We start from the raw sequence: 24,460 nt of genomic DNA, 5'->3' as shown, positions 1-24,460 counted from the left end.
AAACATGCAATAAAGGCAGCACAATTTTGCAGTTGCTGGCGTTGTCATCTCACAATCAGGAAGTACTCGGTTCGATCAGGGGCTTTGGAACTCTGTCTGTGGAGGATTGCATGTTCTTGCCTGGAGTGTGACTTTGTCACATTTACGACTACATGATGTTTGTTTTACATCATGGACTACATGCATGATAACATGCATAAGTTAGTCGTCCAAACATATTTTACTTTTAAGGAAACATGCAGGAACATGCAAATTCCACATAGAAAGTCCCAGACAGGGATCGAACCACAGACCTTTAGACTGGGAGACGACAACGCTGACAACTGCACTATTGTGTTGCCTGAAAAAAAAAAAAATTACATTTTGGACGACATGCTATCGTATTACTAATTTATGACATTTTGGAGAAAATACTATATTATGACATTTTAATCATTGTTTGGATTAGTGAATATTGTGTGACGTTTTAGGACTTTTAGGACGACATACTATACCTACATTTATCACACCGCCTTTCCCATCAATTTCTGACACACACACACACACACACACACACACACACACACACACACACACACACACACACACACACACACACACACACACACACACAGAGTGAATAATGACAGCATAGTCACAGAGGGGGACCCCCCGACTGTGGTAAATCGAAAATAAGATTTTATTAATATATTGGAATGATAAATATCCATCTGCTCTGTCATCCCACCTGCATGAGAAAAACAAAAACAAAAAACGATATAAATATATATTGAAAACGCTTAGATTTAGGGATTCCTGTAGCCAAGAATTGATATCTGGCCAGCAATCCAGTTATGCAACATAATGAAAACACACTGAACCGTGAAATCTTCCACTGACTAGACATATCAAAGCTTTATAAAAAGACACCGAGAATTTGTTTTTGAACCATATTTTAATTAGTACTATTGTTATTGATAGACCATTGTTGAACAGAGGTACAGGTATTGGTATTGCAACAGACTGATAAACGGCGGCGCAGCTGCGAGAGCACTTTGGTAAACCACATGTGCCCATGTGCTGGAGAGAGAGTGGATTTCAACAGCACAACAGATTCATACTGATCCGGTCAATATGGCGGCACGTTACTGTGTATGTGCGACAATGACAAGTAAATACAGAAACTTAGACAAGTGTGACGACTGCAGGGAGATCATCTCCAAAAACAACTGAAACCTGCTCTGCATTTCTCTCACTCATCTGGCTTCTCGTCTCTTATCGCACATCAGCTACTGGAAATCACATTGCTGGTTTCTTTTGTAGAAGTAGTAATATCATTCCCAGTGTCCAATGAGAAGCGAAGATGATGGTCGCGTCTGCTTCTCTAGGTTTGACAGGCGCTACGACGTCAGGTCAAAATGGTCCTCTTCAACTCAACTGTATTGTTTCATTTAGACCTGATGATCTCCTCTCGATTCTTTTTTTTGTTTGCTGTCTGACCGATACACATGTATGACAGATTTTTTTTTTTTAAACAATTCTCATAGACTTAGTACTAGTAAAGAAATATACTGTATTGTGAACTATCAAAATAAATAAAATTAGTTATTTACAGAACATATAAACAATACTTCATCACTAAACTGTTTTTATAAGAATAGGCTACTGTATGTCTGTCATGCTTTCATCTGAATAAATGAAGCCATGAATGAGGTTGTACAGAGCTGAAATAAATCCTCCTCCATCTTTTTTTTTTTTTTTTTTTTTTTTTTTTTTACTGTACTGCTTTGCAAGAGTGCTGCTGGTTCTCTGGCATCCAAACTGTTACTCTCTCAGTCTTGTTTAACTGCACCTAGACTGCAGTACTTGTGCGCAAGTAGGCAGCCCTCAAGAACTGTTAATTGTATACATTTACCACCTGAAACACATCTCCAAATCCATACAAGTGGGACACTTGAGCTGCAATGACGCAGCCGGGACATGTCGATGAAATACACCCGGGGTGTTGATTTGTGAAAACGTGTGCGTTAAGGAAAACACAGTTCAGATGTTGAGTTTGCTACACAAGCACCTGGATGCTGCTGAATCTTGTGTATTCGTCATGAACCAAGCGGTTAACAAAATTCAGAGGAGCACTCAAATGCACCGTTATTGGCGTTAAGAGCAGTCTGTGTAAAATGTAAACTGTTATACTGCAATCCAACATTACGGAAAGGCAACGGCAAAACTGTGTGGAGCACAGGATTTATAGCACAGGTGCTGTCTTTGTTCTTTTTCAGTGAACAATGTTTTGAACACATTTAGCAAAAAAAAAAAAAAAACTCCTCTCTCTGCTGACCGTCGCTCTCATTTTCCAACATTACGCTGCTCATTGAATCTACCACAGCCTACCAGAACATTTCTGAGCTCTACTTCTACGCACGGCGCCATTGTTTTCATTCCACCAAGCTCTTCGGGACACGTAAACAAAAACGTATCCGTCATGAAAAAGAGAAATGCATATCAAAAAATAATGTAGTGAATAAAGAAAGAATACATAAGGTTCAATAAAACATGAACATCGGTCCATATTCTCATATTGCCTTGTAGAGCTGTTCCACCATAAGGAAGTTTCCATGTTGAGCCCCGATCATCACTGAAGTGGTCAACAGTACTGTTGCCCTTTCTCGCTCCGTGAGCTCTGAAACACGTGCTCAGATCAGAGAACGTTAGAAATAATAATTTTAAAAAAAGTCTGTAACATCACTCCACCTTTTCCCTCTTCACCACGATCCCTGTCTCGTTGCCTCTTTAGTCTCTCTCCCAACTTCTCGATCGCCTTTTTTCTACTCATTCACCCCTTGATCGATCTCTCCTCCGGGCTTGGAAAGATGGATTTCGGGGAGTAAAAAAGTTCTCTCCCAATTTGTGTTCCTCCTCCATACAGAGGGAGGAGCCGGATGAGGATTTTTTTTTTTCTCCCGTCCTCGCTTCTTCCTCTGCACACCTCCTCATCCTCCTCCTCCCCCTCCTCCCGTCTGCCTCCTCCTCTCCAGAAGGGCGAGCTGGGTGAGCGGACGGTGGTGGCTGAGCCCATGGCGATATCATCAGAGTCAGGTAGGTGGGAGGTGGGGGGGGGGGTATCCGGGGAGGGGTCGGAGCAAGCGTCAGGGGTCAGAGAGGGAGGGGCGCCGCGGGCGGGCCGGGGAGGCCAACTGGGAGGCTCCGCCCGCAGTGTTTTTGTGGTGGTTACTGTTGTCGCATCATCTGCAGAGGCAGCGGCTTCACATCCGGGTGGCGTCCTCGTCGGAGAACCTGCCCCTCCTTATCAAGAGGGGTGGCCTGAAAGAGGAAGGAACAAGAACGTGATGGTTAGATCTACTGATGCAGGCTCCCGGTGGTACGGTGGATTATCCAAAATGGAGGACCAGGTGTTCATTAAGTTACTAATCAATATCTAACAGCCACAAAGGGAATAATAAAAAAAAAAAAAAAAAAAAAAAAAAAGTACTCTGTTGCGTCTTTGTTCATTTTTTATTTCCTGGATTTTCTATATTTTTTTATTTGCTGCAAAATCTGCAAAATGTAACTAAACTATTTTTCATATCTTTTCTCTCTATTGTCAATAAGTAACATACCAAAAATGACTGCAAATATAAAAAAGCAGAATAAAACTGATTGGCATACCAAAATGCATTATTAATGCCTTCATTTGCATTCATTCATCAAAGTTCGTAATTCCCGTGTCTAAATTCCTTTAACTTCAATAACCTTTATAACCATGAACCTCAAGGTCCTCCAGAACTCAGTGGATAAAGTCACACAACAGGAGTTGGGCAGCTGAATAGCAAGGTTTGTTGTTAGAGGAGGCAGCCATGAGCATCACATCAAGCTAAATTTAAAATAATTAAAAAAATAAAAAAAAAATCACAAGAATTCAATGAGACATACAAGTACATGATTATTTCTTTGGAAAGGTAGCGTTCACAAAGAAAGTGCAAAAAAAAAAAAAAACCCGTGACCGTTAGCGAAAACCTCAGCAACACCTGTTTGTTTACTTTGTTATTGAGGAAATAGTTTGTTGAACGGACATTCATTCACAGGGGTAAATCTGTGGATAACTTGCATTCACACACCAAGAAATCCGGGGGATACTGATAAACGGTGACACACCACAGAGGTGTAAGGCTTTCGCAAAAGACGGACGAAAACGATGCGGGTAACGCGGGTAATGCAGGTATGAAATCTGTGTTTACGACGATTAAAGGAAAGAACCAAAAAGTCAAGCACAAAATATATATATTTAAAAAAAAAAAAAAACACAGAACAGGGACAACATGAAGTTGTCAAAGCAGCACAGCAGCAGGGCAGCATGCGGGGAGGGGGGGACGACATCAATTTCATAGACACTATTTTGGTTCGTTTTGACTTCTCGCTGGGTTGCGATTGTCTACCCAGTTGTGTCTCGGTGGAAACCTGCCGTACCTTATCCAGTACATGGCCGGGTGCTGGTAGAAATCCAATGACCCAGATCTCTGCATAGAAAAGCTGTCATCCAACTGAACACAAAGAGAAACCAGCACAATCAATCTAAACACCAGTTCACTTGAAAAAGAGAAACACCACGAGACACAAACTTTCACTCAGAGAGCCGTATCTGTTGTAAGAAGCAGTAAGAGCAGTTGGGTTTATGGGTATTGCAGTTTCTCTTGGTAGTAACTTACAGAAATGACTGACACTCCGGCAGTGGTGTCGTTGACCTTCGGACTGGTGTTGAAGTGCTTCTTTATCTTCCCTGCTACTGACAGCTGGTGGTCGTTCTCGCATAGACCCTCGTCCTGTGTCGGGCAAGGAAGGAGACGGAATAAATTCAGTGTTTTTGGGGGGAAGAAATAGAACCGCATACATGTGAGGGGCCAAAATGGTCAATGACACCGGAACTTACAGTGACCCAAGGGTGCTCCAGCACCTGGAGGGCGTTGTATCTCTGATCCACCTCCACCTCCAGCATGGATCGGATCAGCTCCTGCAGCAACAAGCAAACCGTGGTGAGGTTTTTTTTTTTAAAATTTTTTTTACTGTTTCTGTATATAAAGGGAATTCCCCCCCCAGCCTGTTCACAATACATATGGACAGATGAATATTGAACAGTGAATATTCACCTTGGCTGTCTCGGACACGTTGTCCCAGTACGGTAGAGGAAATTCAAGCTGTCCCATAAGAATCTGATCAAAAAGCACTTCTTGATCATCACTGCTCCTGCAAACACAACAGCTCCTCATGAACGAGTGTTATAAAGACAACAGTGTCCACAGGAGGCAAGGTGCAATATTACTGCCAGCCATCAGGGGGACTCGTACTCAACTTTAAGAACGACTTTAAAGCAATAAAAAGTAGCAGTAGTGACAATTAGCGTACCCTCGGAAGGGTGGGAAGCCACACAGTAGGATGTAGGTGATGACTCCAGCTGCCCAGATGTCCACCTTAAGGCCATACCTGTACAAAGACAAATAAAGTAGTTGTAGGCAAAGGGAGAGAAACAGACTGATATATCGGCCATGAAACTGAATTATGACATTAAAGGAGTAGTGCCTGCAGTGGCGATTTGTCCACGTGACTTCAGCTCTGCAGCTGCTGCTCTTACCCTGTTTCTGCGATAATTTCAGGTGCTACATATGTCGGGGTCCCGCAGACAGTGTAGAGGGGTCCGTCCACCACAGTCGCCAAACCGAAGTCTCCCAGTTTCAGGCTTTTGCTGCCATCTGCATGTTCATACACCTTAGCACAGAAAATGTAAACAAAATGTTAAAAGTAGGATCTTAAATGGCTGCAAAGCCGAAAAGTTTGGTTAAACTCACTGGACTCTATTTGCTCATAACCCAACAGCAGAAAAACGTTGTGACCAGCCGGTGAATCCAGCAAATCATTGAGCAGATATTTTAACCAGGAGTTGGTGGAGACTACACAACTGAAATGTGAGTGAATGTTAGACTTAAGTTTGCCAGATGGCCAAAACAGCTTTAATACTAAATAGATTTCTTTATGATGTCTAACGAAAATTGTAAAGATGGTGTTTTCTTTTGTAGGTAATAGTTTGTGTAGGCTTTCATACATGGTGTCACGTGTTCCAGTTATTTTTTTTCCACCTGCTCCATGTTTTTGTGATTAGTCTCCATATCAGGACCTTCAAAAATAATAATAAAAGGAAACCTTTTGTGAACCACTTGAACCACTTAGTTTCAGTGCTTTTTTATTTATGTAATTAAAACAGTTACAAAGCCATTAAGGGCATATAAAAAAAAAAGTCCTTCATAACAAACTAAACCTTCAGCAACAGACTCATCCTACCTCGCTATTTAAAGGAGCGATACAAGGAGGTCATTATTACTTTGCTTGGCCTGTGGTGACTGAACTGGACTAAACTTTAAACTTGTTTTTTGTTGGACATTTCTACCGTTCAGCTCTTTGCACAGTGGAGGAAAAGAAGCTTCACGTGGCTCGATGGTCAGAATGGGCGAATGTTACAGCGGAGACTACTCAACTGGCTTTGGAACATTTCTAAAGTCTGAATGTGTTCTGACCATCACTTGTAAGGAATCAAAAGGGGTAAAGAAAGCTGGAGTGAGAGCACAACAATGGTGGACAGAAGGGAGACAGCACAAATGGGGGATGCTGGAGAAGGAGAGTACTGGAGGTGTGAGGGCAAGCAGGGATGAGTCATCTGTCTCCTCTGTGAGAGTCCAGAGGGAGTGAAATTTCTCCGCTGCTCATTCAGAAAGGCGGCAGGATAAGAATGAGCGCAAAGGCCACAGGTTATACGACCCTGTGTGTATGAGCTGCGTGAACTCACCAGCAAGTTTTCTGGTTTGATGTCTCTGTGCACAATGTTGAGGCTGTGGAGGTATTTAATGGCGTTGATCAGATTGTAGAGCATGCCGCTGGCGTCTCTCTCTGTGTATCTGTTGGCGGAGGTGATGGCATCGAACAGATCTCCTCCCTGCGGACAAGGCATGATGGACGGGTGGGCCGTCAAGTATTAGGAGCGATATCTCGCACGCAGAGCACGACAGATTCAGTTCAGACATTTCCCAGTTGCTCATCCTTTCTGTGAAGAATAATTTCCAGCTACAAACTAAATTTACTAGCGAGGGCTTTATTTTTTTATTTTTTTTGTCCGCTCAGCAGCTGGAGGGATAAACTGTGTCCCGATTCCTCACCTTGGTTGAAACATCTCCTCGCCCATCTTTAATATTTCCCATTTATTTTAATTTTTCCTGTTAATACTTCCACAGCTCGGTCTCACTTTCTCACGTTTTTCATTCTGTCTGAACCTCGGCTGCCTCCCGCTGTACCTCTCTTTCATTCCCCCCCCTCCGTGTCTCTCTCCCTGAGTGGACGAAGTGGAACAGAGGCTTAAAATAGGGCTGAATGTCTCTCTGTGTCGTCCAGCACAGGATCACGCACAGTCAGGGTCCGACCTGCGCAGCGACACTTGTTTAAATATGAGCGCTGTCAAACGACACAGCTCAGCCTCAAACCAATGCTTCTGTACTTCTCTACCTCCACTATGTTGCAGACAGTATATGGACATTCAGACGTTACATGTAAAATCTCATATTAAAACTCTATAATATAAATAAGTAATATACTGCCATAAATTTGGATGCTTTCCGTAAAATTTCAGAACCCGGCTGCAGGGATTTTCTCCCATTCCGTTACGGGAGCTTTACTGAGGTCAGTCCAAGCGGCAACCGACACTGAAGTCACCCTTCAAGTTCGGTATTTGGTCGGCAATATCTTGCTCGCTGAGTGACCATATTTGGTCGAGCTGAGAAGGAGCTAGCGGTGGATTTCGACTCAATCCGATGGGAAACCTGAGGACACTACCCCTTGCCCACCGAGGGCGGAAACCTGACCGCACCACAGGCCTGTCAATCAAACACACACGCCCCCCTCGACCCCAAGGGGCCAACCCCTAGTGGCCCTTGGTGGTATTGCAGTTTAAGGAACTTCCGCATCGTCGTGTTTTTCAGACCTGGAAGCTACGTCCACTTTTTTTTTTATACAGTCTATGAAGCCTTACTAACATCCCACAAGATGTTAAATGTGGTGTAAATCAGCCCGTTAAGTTCCTCCTCAACATCAAATATTTCACTTGGCCTTACTAAAAATGACAGAAAGTAGCGACATTTTTGTCTGTTAAGTTCTCCCTTAATTTAAACTAATGGACCGAGCCCAAAACAGAACCAGGCAAAAGGACACTAAAATATGGGTACACTACATCTCTCTCCTCTTACCCATCGCCTCCCCCCTTTCAAAGCCTCTATCCGTCTGCCTCCCTCTCTCATCCCTGTCACTCTGGCAGTGCACCCTTTCCACCTCATTCATCCACAGCCTCCTCTCGATCCTCCTACTTTGGACATGCTCACACGTACGCTCACAGATTGCCTCTCATCTATATTCTGTAGTACTCCAAACCACGGCACGAACAGATGGATCACATTCCTGGCTCCTGAATTATGCACAAACATTTCTCGACTCGGGGAGCGAGAGAGAGAATGAAGAATGTGGACACACGAGCGCTCGGGGCCAGAGACCGATTCTCCCGATCCCATACTGTGTGACGGGTTGGAATTCATCATTTGCTTCACTGGTCGAATGTTGCTCTTCTGTCTCTGTCACCATTTCTGCCTCTCTGCTCGCCTCAAATTTGAAATAATCATCACAATCATAAATTTTTTTTTTTTTTTAAATGAATGTATCTATCGTTATCTCAGTTTGGCAAGATGCCCCAGCCCGTCCCCGACCAAAGCAGATGGCTCACGAGCACATTAAGAATAAATATTTAGCTGCGGTATACAAACACGGCCACGCACCTTGACCAACTCCATGACCAGGTAAAGCTCGTTGTAAGTGTCCACCTCCTCGATGAGTAAGACGATATTTGGATGTTTGACCCTGCGAAGGATGGCAACCTCGTTCTGGATCATGTGCTCCTGGTAAAAAAATAACAATAATTATTTCATAGCCGAGTGAAACAAGTTGATTAAAGGAATAAAGAGTAAGTTAACATATGGATGAAAAGCTTCACTGTCCTCTCTGGTTGAACATGTCCGGTTTGTCACACCTCTGTCGGCGTGTTAAGTAATGTCAGACATGCGCTATATAATCGTATTCAAACTGTGATGTCATGGAGTACTGACACAAACAGTAGTACACTTCTACATCACTGCAGCAAGGTGCTAATTTAACCCACTGAGAAAACCCGATTTTCAGCCACACCAGCCTAAAAATATAGTGGAAGGGATCCATGTTATTTCAAATTTTATGATTTTTATATTTCTTTAATGTCTTGAGCTAATGAAACAGAATTCAATTACCAAAAACATGATTGCGTAGAGCTTTTTTTTTTTTTTTTTTTTTTTTTTTTAGTTCTATTCATATTGGAAAGGCATTCAAAGGGGTCTTGAAAATAGCCATTTTTGTACTTGAGCAGTGTTCAACGCAAGTAATCTTACATTTAAACCAAGAAACTTGAGAGGAGCCAACTTGCACAGTACACTTTTGCTCTGGGAGTTGCATATCGTGGACGTTTGTTTACCTTGCCTCTGCATTTGCCCTTGTTGATGATCTTCAGAGCGTACTCCCGTCCCGTGGAGTGCTCCACACATTCCCGGACAACTGCGAAGTTCCCATCACCTAACATCCGCCCCACCTTGTAGCGATCTGATATGTAGGACGGCACAGCTGGAACCTCATCGACTGGAACCTCAGCTGCAGGGAAGAAAGTGAGAGATTTAGAGCAGCTTGAGGGCCTCAAGAATCTAAACTAGTTCAGTGATTTGCAACCTTTTCCCAGGCTGACAAGGATTCATTGTATTTACAGAGGAGGACATAGAGAGTCTCTCAAAGCATAGGCTGTGGCAACTATTATTGCTAATTAATTGATACGGTATGTAGCTGAACATGAATATGGGATTAATACAAATATTTACATCTAAACAAACTGTAAAGTACTTGCAAAGTAAACAGATTAATCATCAGTTATAAATCATTTCAAACTAAGACTCTGAGCCACTGAGGGCTCTCTTTACATCCCATGGTCGACACTGCGTCACACCGAGGCTCCGCAGAGTTCTCTGTAAATGTTAATCAAGCTGGCAAATGTAAAAGTACATGCAGAACCAACTGACAAATAAAAATGCAAATATATGCAATCAATGCTCGGTTAAATATTAATTCGGGAATTGATTTATAACATTTGAAAAGGTTGTCTGGACTCTCTCTAAGTGAAGATGAAAATGCCACATGATATTGGAGTGACTTGCCTCAAATTAAAACAGATTATTCAAGTTAATTCTTTACATCATTGACTCATTTCCATCATAATGTTTCCAATTCATAATTTGCTAGCATTGTTTATGTCGTCAAAGAGTGATGGAGAAAGACTCCGGAGGAGGGGAAGGGTGTGAGGAAACGGGGGGGGGGGGGCTGCGAACAAGATGTACAAATCAGACGGACACGGGAGACCGAGATGCATCAAAGGTCATGAACATGATTCAGACATGCATGATATTTGCAAGTACAAGGCCCCTGCCAACAGATGGGATAGTTCTTGTGACATTTTCCTCACCTTCAAGAACGAGTCCATCTCCATCTTCCACAGAGCTGGAAACTTTAGCGGAAGACAGAGAGGTGGAAGAACCCTCGGACCCCTACAAAACACGGGACAGAAAGAGGGCAGGACGGCAGGAGGAAAAGAGGGAGACAGTTTCGTGTTACCCAAAATAGTTTGTAATCCACTTCACACCCAACAAAATGCAATCACGGTCCCTTCTGCTACCATCCTTGTCAAAACTAATAAGGATGACGAAAAATATTCAAAGGGGCAACTCGTCTCAACCGCTGAACATCCTTAAGTCTGTCTTTGTTTGCATGTGTGTCTGCTGTAATGTGCTGCCCTGTGTTGTGTGTATACTCCGCTCATGAAAAGAGTCAGAGCACATTTACTTAAGCTGCTGATCTGAATATAAACCTCTTTTTAGCAAACCCTCCTTGTGTGTGTGTGTGTGTGTGTGTGTGTGTGTGTGTGTGTGTGTGTGTGTGTGTGTGTGTGTGTGTGTGTGTGTGTGTGTGTGTGTGTGTGTGTGTGTGTGTGTGTGTGTGTGTGTGTGTGTGTCCACATTGGACAGACGACAGCATCCAAATTAGCTCCTCTCCATTCACTCCTAAACCTGAAGCGATTCCTTTCTAGTTGCATCCTCCCTCCACTCCTCATAACTACCTTTAATAAAACATGAAATCACAGGTTTCAATGAGTCTAATAAGGGGCAGATAATAAAAAAACTGCCCCTCATCCGGTTAGTGAGGAGGAGCGTCATTAAAGTGAAGGAGAGTGGCTGAGATGAGGTGTCTGCATCTATCTAAAGACAAAAACTCATTATGCCCTGCACCTTGTAACCTTCTGTCTGGTTGTCATGGAAGCAACAGGGATGGGGAGTGAGGATCTAGTCAGGACTGTAAATGAGAATCTACCCCTCTTGTATTTTGGTTCTTGTCTCCCCTCCTGTCCATCTCTCTGCGCTCCTCTTCTCCTAAATACGCTGCTGGCTTCAGATTCTTTTACATTTGGACAGTTTTATTGCGCATCATTTGTAAAGTGAAGCTCAGTATCTATCTTGTTTTCCTTTTGGCTGAATCTCCTTCTCTCTGGCCTCACAGGTCTTCTTTTTTTTTTTCCCCCTCAGGTGCAGCTGTGACCAGTGATGCAAGTGGACGCCATCGCAGTTCCTCTAACATATAAGTGGAGCCCCCTGGCTGACGTGAATTATTAACAAAATGATCTGCGTTATGCGTGTCATCGATGAGCCAATCATCACGTGCGTCTGTCCTGAGATGTTCAACTCAAGGAGACGATCAGTGATTGCTTTTATATTAACGTTGGTGAGCAGATGACACAAGTTTCTTTCATCTCTCAGTTCAACGCAGGTGCAGCCAGACATACTTTTGATGCTCTCTCATGAATTCATAATGTGCAGTCTAATTCTTACATCCATCAGTCTGGCCCTTTTTTTTTTTTTTTTTTATAGGAGATAAGCTCTAAAATGTGTTGCTGAACTAATGGATGCTGGCCATCATTGTGATAATGATATGTGGTGATATGTGAAAGGAGGCGAAATTTGCCGATCAAAGTATTAAGCAGTACATTATTATGGTATATTAAAAGTACGCAAAAAGGCTCTGAAAACTGTGTCGACTTAAATCACATATCGAGAGCGTTTTCCACAACAGTCAGACCATATCAGCATTTATTCATTTGCTTTATCGTAGTATGAAAGCAGGACGTTTGTACATCCTGGAGAGCTTTCTGTCATGACTGAGAGTGGAAAAAGTTATTTATTATAATGACTGAGATCTGAAAACTATTTACAGAACTGATCCTACCCCATATCTCTGCCCAAGTAGCTGTCAGCTCTTTTACTCATCTGTGCTGCTGTGACCCCAAAAACCACCTGGGTGAATGTAGCTGTGAGTCAGGTTGAATTTGGTTTATGTAATGTTGTTTTTTTGTTTTGGGCACTCATCCCGGAACAAGAAAACCCACTTAATACCCATAAAGCCGATGACCCTTCCCGTGCTTTATCTCAAAAAACATTGTTATTCTGCTCTTATATTTTGCTCGCCCCGACTCATATATTTGCCTCCCCTGTGCCCTTATCGTGCATCCAGACCTGTCCTCTACTCGTTCGCTCATTCTGAACTCGCTCTTCCTGCCACAGAGGGAAACAAAATACTGTTGCTATGGAAACTGCTCACAGAGCAGGAGAACTGCAGCTTATGAGACTTCCAGTGTGGAGACAGAAAGCCTATATATGGCCATTTCCTGTCTGCGGGCTGGGAGGCGGGTTCAACCTTCTATGAAGATTGTGTCTTTTTTTTTCCTGTGTGAAAAACTATGAGACAGATGGAGTGACAGACAGAGTGAGAAAGTGAGAGAAAGACAGACAGTGAGAGGTGTGTGTGTGTGTGTGTGTGTGTGTGTGTGTGTGTGTGTGTGTGTGTGTGTGTGTGTGTGTGTGTGTGTGTGTGTGTGTGTGTGTGTGTGTGTGTGTGTAGGGGGAGAAGAGACAGAAAGAAAGATGTATGGAGTCTGGTCTGGTTGATATTGATCATGAGATTTGGCAGGAGCTGTCTTTTGTTATTGTTAAACCGTCCAGCTTTCTCCCCGTTGCACAATACGACATACACTATTCCTAGCTCTACGTCTGTACACTTTGGCTCTAGCTATGAGTCACAGCACTAAAAAATACACTGACAAACCTTTTTACATCATGGCTGGAGCGACTGCTCTTCAAACCTGGAAGGGCAACACTCAGCGACTGAATACTGAACAGCGCATAAATAGGATTTAAACAGGATGTCCGCCTTTGACCTTAAATGTGGAGCATCATCTTAAAAGTACACGTGCAGCTGCAGAAATAATGGTTCATCTCTGTAGTTGAAAAGGAAGTCGGTCAGCTGTAGAACGGAGCATTAAAAATGCACCACACATTTACATAACCAACTTAAGTGTAATGCTAGCTTTGTCCTCCATGCCCGTTTGAATCTGATTACGACACATCCTGAGGCCCTCTTTCTCTCCGTGCTCTTCGGCTGGGGGAGCCAAAACTCCTCTCCGGCTGTGTTTCTTGTCACTTTCACTGTCATGTCATATCCAGCAAAAAGCACGATTTATTATTATTGTAGCGCGTGCTTCGGTGGAAAAATCTAATAAGATTTGATGGAAATGGGGAGCTCTGTTTGGTCCCATCTTCCTGTTCTGTCTCTTATAAGTACGCAAGGTATCAGGAGATGATATTTCTTGACTCCTTTTTTGGTGTCTAGACAGATAGAAAACATAATCTACTTGACTGTCATCTGAAGGGATCAACAGTGTTTGGGGATTCTGTCTTTCTGCTCTGCCAGTTGGACGCAGTAAGGGTTTCTAATCACAATCCCTTAAGAGACCGCAATCCCAGGAAAATACAGAAATGTGATTAAATATTGCAGGGAAAATTTAAAAAAAATAAATAAAAAAGGGGGAGGGAGACTTCGGCTTCCCCACCCCCAGAAAATAATTTTCAGAAGAGAAGCAATGGGACAACATGGGAGATAAACACACCTCTGGGACTGTGTTTGTGATGTAACAGCTGTTCTGCTCTGCATACTGGAAATACATTTAATAAAGAAGAACTAATGCATTTGTATATGAAGACAATCATCATCTTCACAGTTATCATAGTGATGATGAGGAACAGCAGTGAATCAGCAGAATTGAAATGAGGAGCATGACAATAAAGAACACAAAATGAAAATGAAATGACAATGAATTTAATGAGGATTTCAACAAATGGAAATTAATACATTTAGCAAAGAAAACACAAACAGAAACAAATGAACCAAGAAGAGCTGGCAGCCTTACATGACAAGAACACAATATGTCGATGACAGACCAGGTTATCAACATAGTTTGCCCGAGAAAATGTTCATGTTTAAATATCTTTTATGTTTGTAAATGGAAGTGCAAATGTGAGATTTTTTTTAGACGCAGTAAAGATCTGAATATGAACGGGACTCATATCATTTAAAGTAATAAAATGTTCCAAAAACCACTTTTAAGATTTGAAATTGCAGCACTTCCATAGTTGTTTTTTTTTCTTTCATGTGGCGCAACCAGTCTTTTTGGCATTCATAGAAACAAAATTGGACGAGCCATCTAATGACATGAACACAACATGAAATAGGAAATATATTACAACCAACAAAAAACAAATACAATCTTTAGTAACAATACACTTACATGGATGAATGAGACAACAATTAGAGGTTCATAATGCAAACTGTCTTCTTCAGTCAGTGCACACTCTCTCTCTCTCTCTCTCACTCACTCACTCACTCACACACACACACACACACACACACACACACACACACACACACACACACACACACACACACACACACACACACACACACACACACACACACACGCAAATAACTTAATAATGAATCACCCAACACAAAATATGGACGATAAGAATGAGAGATGGAGCATGCAATTCAATGGATTATGGGCGTGAATGACTAAATTGGGAGAGAAGGATGAAGGTGACATACTACGGATGACAATTAGCGCTTTCCTTTCTCTCGTCCACTCACACAAACAGCTACCTGACTGTGTCACAGCTGCTGCTGCTGCTGCTGCCCGGACCTTCTGTTTGTCTCGCCCATGCATTGTCTGATTTTTTTTTTTTTTTTTTTATGATTTATTTGCCTGCTTATGTTTTTTTCACACCTAATGGAGCGAAGAGACGGAGAAGAGCTGTGACCTCGCCAGCTCATTCAATTCACCTGTTCGCGTTTCGGAGCAGATATTGACAGAAAACTAAGTTCAAGGTGTGTGCCTGTGCGGGATATGTGCCTGTAGGGTTTAATATAAAATATTACAGCAAAAATGAATATGGAGATTTTGGGGTGCTATTGGTCAGGCGGGCGGCTCCGAAAGGACTAGAAGAAGTGCAAAGGGGAGGAGGAAGGGGATGGATGACTTTGTGAATGTAGATCACTCTTTCATGCCTCTGTTGGTAATTCATAAAAATGGTTCATAGTGTGCCCCAAATGTATAAAACACACAACACGTGCAAGTGCGCGTCTAGCTTTTGTCTACCGCAATGTGCGCAAATGCAGATTTCACGTTGAAAGGTGTGTTTTCTGAAGTACGCAGGAGCGTTTAAGTGATTCTGCGTGCAGAAGATGTGTGCACGTCTGTGTGCTTACATTTTTGCATGTGTGAAAAGGGGGAAGAAAAAGCCACGGTGGGATATTATGTAGGTACGCTCTGCTCAGGGAAAATAGGTTGTGATGGTCTCAGCTGTGTGAGCAACCTACTTCAGTCAGCAGAGTGCCTCTCAGTGTTTAAATGCAGGGTTCAGTGAGGTGAACTGTTTAAATGCAACACCGATAGCGGCTCACTGAGACTGTGGCTGCTTAGGAAATGGACTTATTTGATTTAAACTACTTTTAGCAACTTTCAGTGCTTTATTGGCGGGAATTTCAAAAGATGACAAAATTCAGGTTCAAGGAAAAGGATTATTTCTGAGTCACGGTTCGGTTAGAATGTGAGGAATGTATTCACTTGCCTATCAAGCATACCAACAGAGGGGATCTCTATGTGTGTGTGTGTGTGTGTGTGTGTGTGTGTGTGTGTGTGTGTGTGTGTGTGTGTGTGTGTGTGTGTGTGTGTGTGTGTGTGTGTGTGTGTGTGTGTGTGTGTGTGTGTGTGTATCCTACATTTATGATTATTGATCCATGTTTACACAGAGGTGACAAAGGAGGACAGAAAATGTGCCTCAGACTCGGTGCCTACTTCTAAAAGAAGCTTAGAATTCATTTACAAGGGAAATGATGGAATGTAATTTCTCCCTGTGAAGTTAACACCCTTTCATATGAGGAAGCGAGAGGAGGAAGGGTGTGGGTACGTGAGAAAGGCTGGGAGATGGAGTGAGAAGAGAAATTAGAAACTGTCAGGGAGGGAAGGGACCAAGAAGGGAATCACTAACAGGGAACAAGGATAGAAAAAGTAAGACGTAGAGGGGAGAATTACATTGTAATATGGCTGAAGAGTGCGAAGCTGCAGAGTGGAGAACAAAGAGAATAGGCTGGGAGGCTTCCTTCCTTCCTTCTTTCCTTCCTTCCTTCCTTCCTTCCTTCCAGTCAAGCCATTGTAGGCTAACTACAGAGTGTCAGCAAGTACAAAACCTGGAATAATCTCTCTTTGAGAAATACACACTCAACTTGTGTTGCATCAAACTAGAATTTAACTGCGTTATCGGTGAGGTCCAAATTGCACAAAGCCAATTTGCGAAGGCTAACGTCTCAACAAGAAAAGTGAACGGAGGCAAAAAGACAAGCAATTTGGAGAGGAAATTTTGTCTTCCCATTTCTCATAACATTGGACTGACCCTCGTTCACCTCTGCAACATCGTCTTTTTAGGATGTGTCTGAAATACTTTTCGAAGGAAAAAGCAGAGTGCTGCAATCGTCTACATTAAATGCCCCACGTGTATTCATTCAGAGAGAGGAGGACAGAAAGGAAGAGAGAGTTTATATATGTGTGCGCACGCCAACCCGCTCCCTTCGAACACTGTAATCTATGGTGACCCAGTTCCATTCTACAGACGAATGTGGAGCCTCTGTTGCACCCCGTTCTGTCCTCAGATGCCACAACCCAAATCTGATGCGCTCCTGTTGCTCTGGCTGACCTTCATATCACATCAATAAAACCATATCACTGATGGATTCAGAGGCCTGAGGGCCTCGGGGTAGCACAAGACTGAATCTAGAAAGCCCAGGAGATGAATTCTTTATGCCGTGCTGATTTTAGCGTTACAGTCACTCACTCGCACAGACACACAAATATTTATGTACAGAAATGATTCACAAACCATTCAATTCTCCTTGTCCTATTAAAAGGTATTGACTCCAACCACATTCTTGCCTTTTCTTCCCTAAAAAATAAAAAAAAAAATCCCAAGTGCCTGCATAAATAAATAGCTGAATAACCACGCGATAAATCACAGCTGCCTCGCTGCTGTCGGGCAGAAAAGTGGAACCCAAGTGCGGCGAGTTTCAGTCAGTACGCTTGAGGAAAAAACCCACAAGTCACGTGCAAGCGGAGGCCCACGCAAATACACGGCAGATTCAAACACACGCTGCTGCGTCTGAACGTGCGAAGTCGAGGTGAACTGAGCGTGTGATCGTTTGTTTACGAGGGAGAAGGAACTAAATCAACAGCAGGCTTGGAGTTCCAGCAAATCAAAGGGAAGACGGAGTCGGATTAGGATAGAAGCTGATATTAAGAGCTCACCATCGTCACTGTCAAGGCCCGGATTAACAAATACTGTGATTTTAAGCACTCACGCACGCACACACGCACACACACACACACGCACACGCACACCCTGAACATGAACTCAGGGTGTCTAATGTGAAATTCAAGGTTTTCCAGATAAGAGTTGCATGCTCCTGCTCTGCGTAGTAGTATTTCATCAATCGTAACTACGAGCTGTGCAGTGCACGTCATGCGGCTGCATCCAAGATCTTCTCTCTCCCGTTAGTTTAAAAAAAAAAAACACACATCAGGATTCTTAGTTTAGCTCTTTTAACAGGTTTTTTTTTTTTTTAATCCAGCCCAGAATACCTGACAAAAACCAAAAATGGCTGACATAATCAAATGTGCCAGTATAAAATGTGTTTCTAAATCATTTACACGAGCAGACATGTACAAAGTGACCTGATAAAAAAAAAAGAAAAAAAAAAAAGAGAGAATTTTAAGTTAGCTGATAGCGTCTTTTTTTTGTTGTTGTCTGCTGAAAGACGCTAAAATGCAACACAACGCACTGCTTGGTGGGTAACAAGAGGATTCAAACAAATTTTTGCAAAATAAAAAGAGACTTGAAGATCGAAGCAGGCTGCTCACAAAACCAGTCAGTCAAACCTTTAGCTGGAGATATTGCACAAATTAGTGACTGACGGATCAAGTGATCTCTATGAGTCAGTGATAGCATCGTTCATTGTTGAGCTATCAAAGGCAGATAGAGTTCTCCGTGAGGAACAAAGAGCTAAGGGTCAGCATGTCTGGAAATGTAACAAAAAATATGAGCATTAAAAGGAGGAGTTGCTTTTGAAAACCACTAACACGGATCCTAACATTAGCCTGCCACTCTTGGATTCCCACAGCAGCACTGGGTGAGGTCAAAGGTCAACGCCCCACCCATTTCGGAGACACTAAAGATGTCATGATGTTGTGGTTTCTTCGTATTCTAGCGACTCTAAGATGTAGTCGGTCTATTCTCAGTCAGGGCTTTGTCCTTTTCCTAAGAACATAGAAGGAATATATTTTAGATTTTGTGATTTAATGCCACTAAATGCTACGGGGTGATTTTGTGTGTGTGTGTGTGTGTGTGTGTGTGTGTGTGTGTGTGTGTGTGTGTGTGTGTGTGTGTGTGTGTGTGTGTGTGTGTGTGTGTGTGTGTGTGTGTGTGTGTGTGTGTCTGTCTGTCTGTGTATGCCTGTGTGTTCTTGTCTTACCCGGCGTCGGCTGAGGCTGCCCGGGCTGGTCGGGGAGGGGCTGGGAGATTTTCCCGAATGAGGAGTGGACAGCTGACTGGCCGGCGTCCCGTTCACTGGAGGGGAGAAAACGAGCGAAAATGGAGCAGGTTGGACGAGAGGGAAGAAGCTGGTAGAGAAATATTGAAATAGATGATCCTTTAACTGTGACTGCATGTTTTCCAGAACAGTTATATTAGTGTCTTGCAGCAGCCTACACTTCCGCCCTCAGCATCTATCCATTCACATGAATGAGGCAGAGGAGGAGGAGGAGGACAAGAGGGAGCGAAAGGGAGAAAAAAGAAAAAAAGAACACTGAAATCCACACTACTCTTCACTTCAGCCAAAATACTGACAAATCCCGTTGCTCTGACTGCCCTTAGCCAGTTACCTAAACCTTAAAACATATGTGCACTGAATAATTACAGCGTGTTCCTAGGTTTGAGTGCATGGCTGGGAGTCAACACAGCACCAGTCTGTCCTCATTTTCAACCAGATCCCCCTTGTCAGTGCACTTGTGACCTGCAGCTCGGTCTACTTTCCCAGCTGCAGCACAGCACACAAAAAAAAACAAAAAAACCCGGCGGCATCATCTCATTAAACAAGAACATTACATTAACCAACGTTGCACCCAATTACTGTGTGTGGTCAGGCAAAAGGAAAAAGAAAGAAAAGATTCGTTAAAAAAAAAAAAAAAAAAAAGCGTGACGGCATTGTCGTTAACCTGCAGCAAAACATAAGCCCCGATTTTCATGTCACTGGAAACATTGTTTCTTGGCAACAAGACACTGCAAGGACAATACAAAAATTGTAACAACTGAGTGGTCCTCAACAGAAATTCAGCAAAAATGAGCCCAACTGGAGGTAGATGTCAAGACTACCTTCAGCATATTTATATATATATATATATATTTTTTTTTTTTTTTTTTTTATTTTATTTATTTATTTTTTACAACAAAAAGGGTATAATTAAAAAAAAATTAAAAAATTAAAAAGCCACAAGATTTGTTATTTTCTGCCACTTCCCAGCCTTCTTTTTGTGTAATATTTTCCATACTGCCATCTCTGAGCCTTTTTTTTTAATTTTTTAATTTTTTTACATTAGCCTACAGTTTAAGGGATTGCTGCATGTAAACAGTATTTTATTATATAGTCTCTCTCTAGGCTACTTACGGTCTATTTTCTTGGCAAAGCAGATAAGTAAAACCCTCACTGTATATTCTCTGCTGAGATCAAAGAACTCTGAATTATTAAAGACAACAGCGATAAAGCACACACAAGACTGAAATAGCTCCAGCTGCACCACACAAGTGTTTTTATTTTCCAAATAGAAAAAACAAACAAACCGATGAAATATGATATGAAACAAAAGTGCTATTGTTTAAGCCATTACCGGACATCTCCATTGATGAAATCCAGCATCTGCGTTACGCGCACAGACGGGCACTCCTCCCAGTTACGCAACGAGAAGCATTAACATTAAAAGACGTCCCTCAGTGACTCCTTACTACAAAAATCACAACATGACACTTCGCGAAGTCGGTAGGTATTCAAAGGCACACCCGTGGTGACCCGGTGAGTCGAAGCAACCCGCGTATATCCGCAGATAATCCGAGCAGGAGCATAAAGTTGACGCGGAAAACGACAACATAAAAGCCGGCGGAAAATGCCGTTTTGGAGGGGGTGGGGGGGGGGTGGGGGGGGGCGCTTTCCTACCTTCCACTTCCAGCATGACGAAAAACACAGTGATAGTCCTCAGTGGGTTGAAGAGGAGAAGAGGGGAAAACAGCAGCACCTTTAGCACCTTTGTTCGCTCTCCGTCCGAGTGTGATAGTAAAGTGTGGTGAATGGGAGACGGAGCAGCGCTGTACTACAAGGAGAGGCGGAGAGGCTGCTTGCGCAAACTCTGACGCGCACCGGGAAAGAGAGAGAGAGAGAGAGAGAGAGACAGAGAGAGAGAGAGAGAGAGAGAGAGAGAGAGAAATAAAGCGAGATTGTATCTGTTGTTTATCTGTTACTTTACATGATAGTAATTTCTCTTTTTCGCATTTGTTATCCTCTGTCTCTTTGGACTGCGTTATAATGAAAGCACCGTCTTGTGGTGTGGTTTGTTGTTATTGATGTAACAGGGTTACATGTTTCAGATGATGGCATATATGTCATTATAATAATGATGACATATATGTAAATATTATTGTAGAAATGATGAACGGTATTATCTTCTGTAACATCTTCTACATGGCAGCATTGTTAACCTAACATTCGTGCCAATAAAGCAAATTCGATTTGAGACAGTGAGTGAGAATAATTAGTGATCATGAACTTGCCATTGAAACTGGTTGCCATAAAACACAGTTGCTAGAAGAAAAAAAAAAAGAAAAAAAAAAGAGAATTGGAGTTCTTTGGTGAACAGGAGATGTCGAAACTAAAATTTAATTTCTGCTCAAAATTTAAAAAAAACAATTTAAAGAAGACTTCTTTTTTTGCTACAGCAGCATTATAGGTACAGGAAAGCAATAAAACAACAGTAAAAAAAAAAATGCATTAATGCATGCAAGGAATGTTTCAATGTAAGATTTTATTCTATTTTAAATATCTCCTTCTGTTTTCCATCTTTTTTTTAATTTTATCATTGGAACATTTCTATTTTATTATTTATATAAGAATTTCTGCTTTGGCAACATGTTTAATCTAAAATATCATGTCAATAAAGCAAATTGAATCGATTTAAATTGAAAGAATTGAGATGAGAGAGAAGAGAGAAGGGTAAATACAGAAACATGTATAATGTTGATATTTTGGCAGTGGCCTCTCCTACGCCAACAAAATTAGGTTGATATGTGAATTTGAAGAGAAACTGCGAGGACAGATTAATGCCGATAGAAAGAATGACGAATATACAGTAGTACATCGAGTCATCCGAGGAGACTGGAGCGGTGAAGGGGCATCCTGTCCTACATGGATTCTGAGAGCTCTATTGTCAGTTGTCCAAACATCCTCGAGAAAAAGAAATGCTGCAATTTCTGAACTGAAATTTCACCCGAGGCAACAGCTATAGTGCCAGCATGCACTGCAGTTCAGGGGTGCTCTTCTCTGGCCAAGCTAAGAGATCATGTTGAAGTTTTTTTTTTTTTTAAACCCACTTGAATGTTTAAGGCAGAAACATGTTCAATAATCTGAAACATCAGTGGTATATGTTTAAAAAAAAAAAAAAAAAGATCAGTCAACAGGAGTGTGAAGCAGCTCTTGCTAGATTGGACCTGGGTCCTTCTGTCCATGTGTCAAACCTAAGCAAAATCTGAACCCGGATCCTGAATCCTCCCAGTGTGACGTCTACGGGACATAAATTGCTTTGTGTCAGTCAAGCGAATGTATGTAATGCATAATGGATTCCTTCTGGACTCGTCTTGCATTCACACTTGCACATGAAGAGGCCCGCTAAGGAGAGAGAGATATCAATCTGGCCAGAATGCAATGCAGCCACAAAAGATGGTGTGTCTCAGCTTCTCTCACACCTACTGTGTTAAGCACAGTAAGTGTTAGGTTGCAAAAACTTCACAAGGAAGATGTGCTCGCGATGAATATGGAAAAGTACCACATGTGTGTGCCTGTGTCCAGCTGCGCGATGTGCTGGTTGATCCATTGGCTATATACTGTGATAGAAAATTCAATTTAAAAGAAAGTCATAACATGGTTTTACTGTGAGCGTGGAATACATAGAGGAGATATGAAGCGAAAATTAGGCTACTAGCGGCCTGACAGCAGTTCTGATATTTTTTTGTTTAATGAAGCCTTTTACATACAGTTGAAATAGTGGTATGACTCAAGCAATTTCAGTGCCAGAGTAGAAAACAAGTGTCTTCAAACATGTGGGCAGATCTCTGAGACTGTACAAGGCACAGCAATGCCAGCAAGCACTCATACCTAACTCAAAGTCAAGCTGGTAAACTGATGAAAATGGCATTAGTTTTGCAGATATTTGATTATCGACTAAAGTATTGGGCTAGTTAACGCTGAGCTGTTGATGGCACTGTGAAAAGTTAAGTTAGAAATAAACTTTGGAAATGGGTACGACTAGTTTTGAAATTGGTCCAGTATTGAGCGAAAGTCCTTCAGCTAGCTGCTGTGAAAAGTGCAACAAGGTAATACTTTGGGGGCAGTTACACCACATCTGAAGCTCCGCCCACTCGCTGGAAGGTGTTCAGTGTTCTGTAGGACAGTCCTGTGGCTGCAGTTCTTTTCCCCACTAAGCGGTCCGTCTGACATCCAACCTGTCAGTGACTTTATGGTGACTTTGGTCTCATGGTCCGGTGCAGATACTGCTCGCCATGTTGGTCGTTGGCGAGCCCTCACCCAATTCCATACTCGAGAGAGAGGATGGGGTCTTGGCTATGGTCTCGTTGTAGTTGTTGGCTATCAATGGCATCCAGACTGTCATCGTCGGCCATTGCTGGGGAAGCATTGTCACCGCGTGAGGGACCGGTGTGCAGGGCTGCCACCACTGGAGCTGCTGTGTCACGGTCCTCAATGCGCTGGCAAGTACCAGCACTCTTCTGCTTTGCAGGGGCGTCTTGACAGGGCATCCGCATTAGTGTGAAGGTGAGCAGCCCGGTGGCGTATCTGGAGGTGATAGTCCTGTAGTGTCTCCAGAATCAGCATCTCAAAGTCCGAAGCCATAATTCTCTGTTGGAAAACGATAGATTACTCCCTCCAGGTTGGGATGAAGTTCCTGACCCAAGTGAAGGAGTTTAAGTAATTCGGGGGTGTTCATGAGCGAGAGTAGGATGGAGCGTAAGATTGGCAGGCAGACCCATACCGCATCATCAGTAAAGCGGGTGCTGTGCTGGACCATTTTAGTAAAGACAGAGATAAGCCGAAAAGCAAAGCTTTCAATTTACAAGTCACTTTCACCGACGGTCATGAACTTTGACCAAAAAAAATTAGATAGTGGATACAAGCAGCTGAAATGAGTTTGCTCTGCAGGGTGGCCGGGATCAGTCTCAGAGATAGGGTAAGGAGCTCTGACATCTGGAGGGAGCTCAGAGTAGAGCCACTGTGCCTTCACATTGATAGGAGCCGGTGAAGGTGGTTCGGGAATGTGATTAGGATGCTTCCTTGCTGCCTTCCATTGGTGGTTTTCCAGCCACGTTCAACTGGCAGGAGACCTGGGGTAGACCCGGAACGCACAGCAGGAATTATACATCCAGCCTGGAAGGGGCTTGGGATCCCCCAGCAGGAGCTGGAAAACATTCCTGGGGAGAGGGAAGTCTGGGCTAACTTGCTCAACCTGCTCCCACTGTGACCCGACCCTGGATAAGCTGCAGATAGATAGATGGATGGATGGATGGATGGATGG

General features: G+C 42.7%; 1 protein-coding gene across 4 annotated transcripts in view; it reads right to left on the bottom strand.

Moving 5' to 3' along the window:
- Positions 1 to 3,160: 3,160 nt before the first annotated feature.
- Positions 3,161 to 24,460, bottom strand: part of dclk1a (doublecortin-like kinase 1a) — a 48,969-nt gene continuing 27,669 nt past the window's right edge. For 2 of the 4 annotated variants that reach the window (XM_069720553.1, XM_069720561.1), the window contains exons 6-17: positions 19,087 to 19,181; positions 10,592 to 10,673; positions 9,560 to 9,732; positions 8,835 to 8,954; positions 6,809 to 6,955; positions 5,603 to 5,736; positions 5,377 to 5,454; positions 5,121 to 5,217; positions 4,904 to 4,984; positions 4,683 to 4,796; positions 4,444 to 4,517; positions 3,161 to 3,300 (exon numbers count right to left, since the gene is read on the bottom strand). In XM_069720553.1, coding sequence (XP_069576654.1) covers positions 3,243 to 3,300; positions 4,444 to 4,517; positions 4,683 to 4,796; positions 4,904 to 4,984; positions 5,121 to 5,217; positions 5,377 to 5,454; positions 5,603 to 5,736; positions 6,809 to 6,955; positions 8,835 to 8,954; positions 9,560 to 9,732; positions 10,592 to 10,673; positions 19,087 to 19,181 — 1,253 coding nt within the window. In that variant the 3' untranslated portion in view covers positions 3,161 to 3,242. Of the gene's footprint in view, positions 3,301 to 4,443; positions 4,518 to 4,682; positions 4,797 to 4,903; positions 4,985 to 5,120; positions 5,218 to 5,376; positions 5,455 to 5,602; positions 5,737 to 6,808; positions 6,956 to 8,834; positions 8,955 to 9,559; positions 9,733 to 10,591; positions 10,674 to 18,140; positions 18,873 to 19,086; positions 19,182 to 20,820; positions 20,980 to 24,460 lie in introns of those variants that run through there. The other 2 variants (XM_069720570.1, XM_069720579.1) reach the window with 2 other exon arrangements.

This window comes from Brachyistius frenatus, unplaced genomic scaffold, assembly GCF_029030835.1.
Source record: "Brachyistius frenatus isolate BFR_SWC_R1_liver_20210118 unplaced genomic scaffold, ASM2903083v1 Contig_5, whole genome shotgun sequence".
NCBI lineage: Eukaryota > Metazoa > Chordata > Actinopteri > Embiotocidae > Brachyistius > Brachyistius frenatus.
This window is presented reverse-complemented; position numbering and strand designations above follow the sequence as displayed.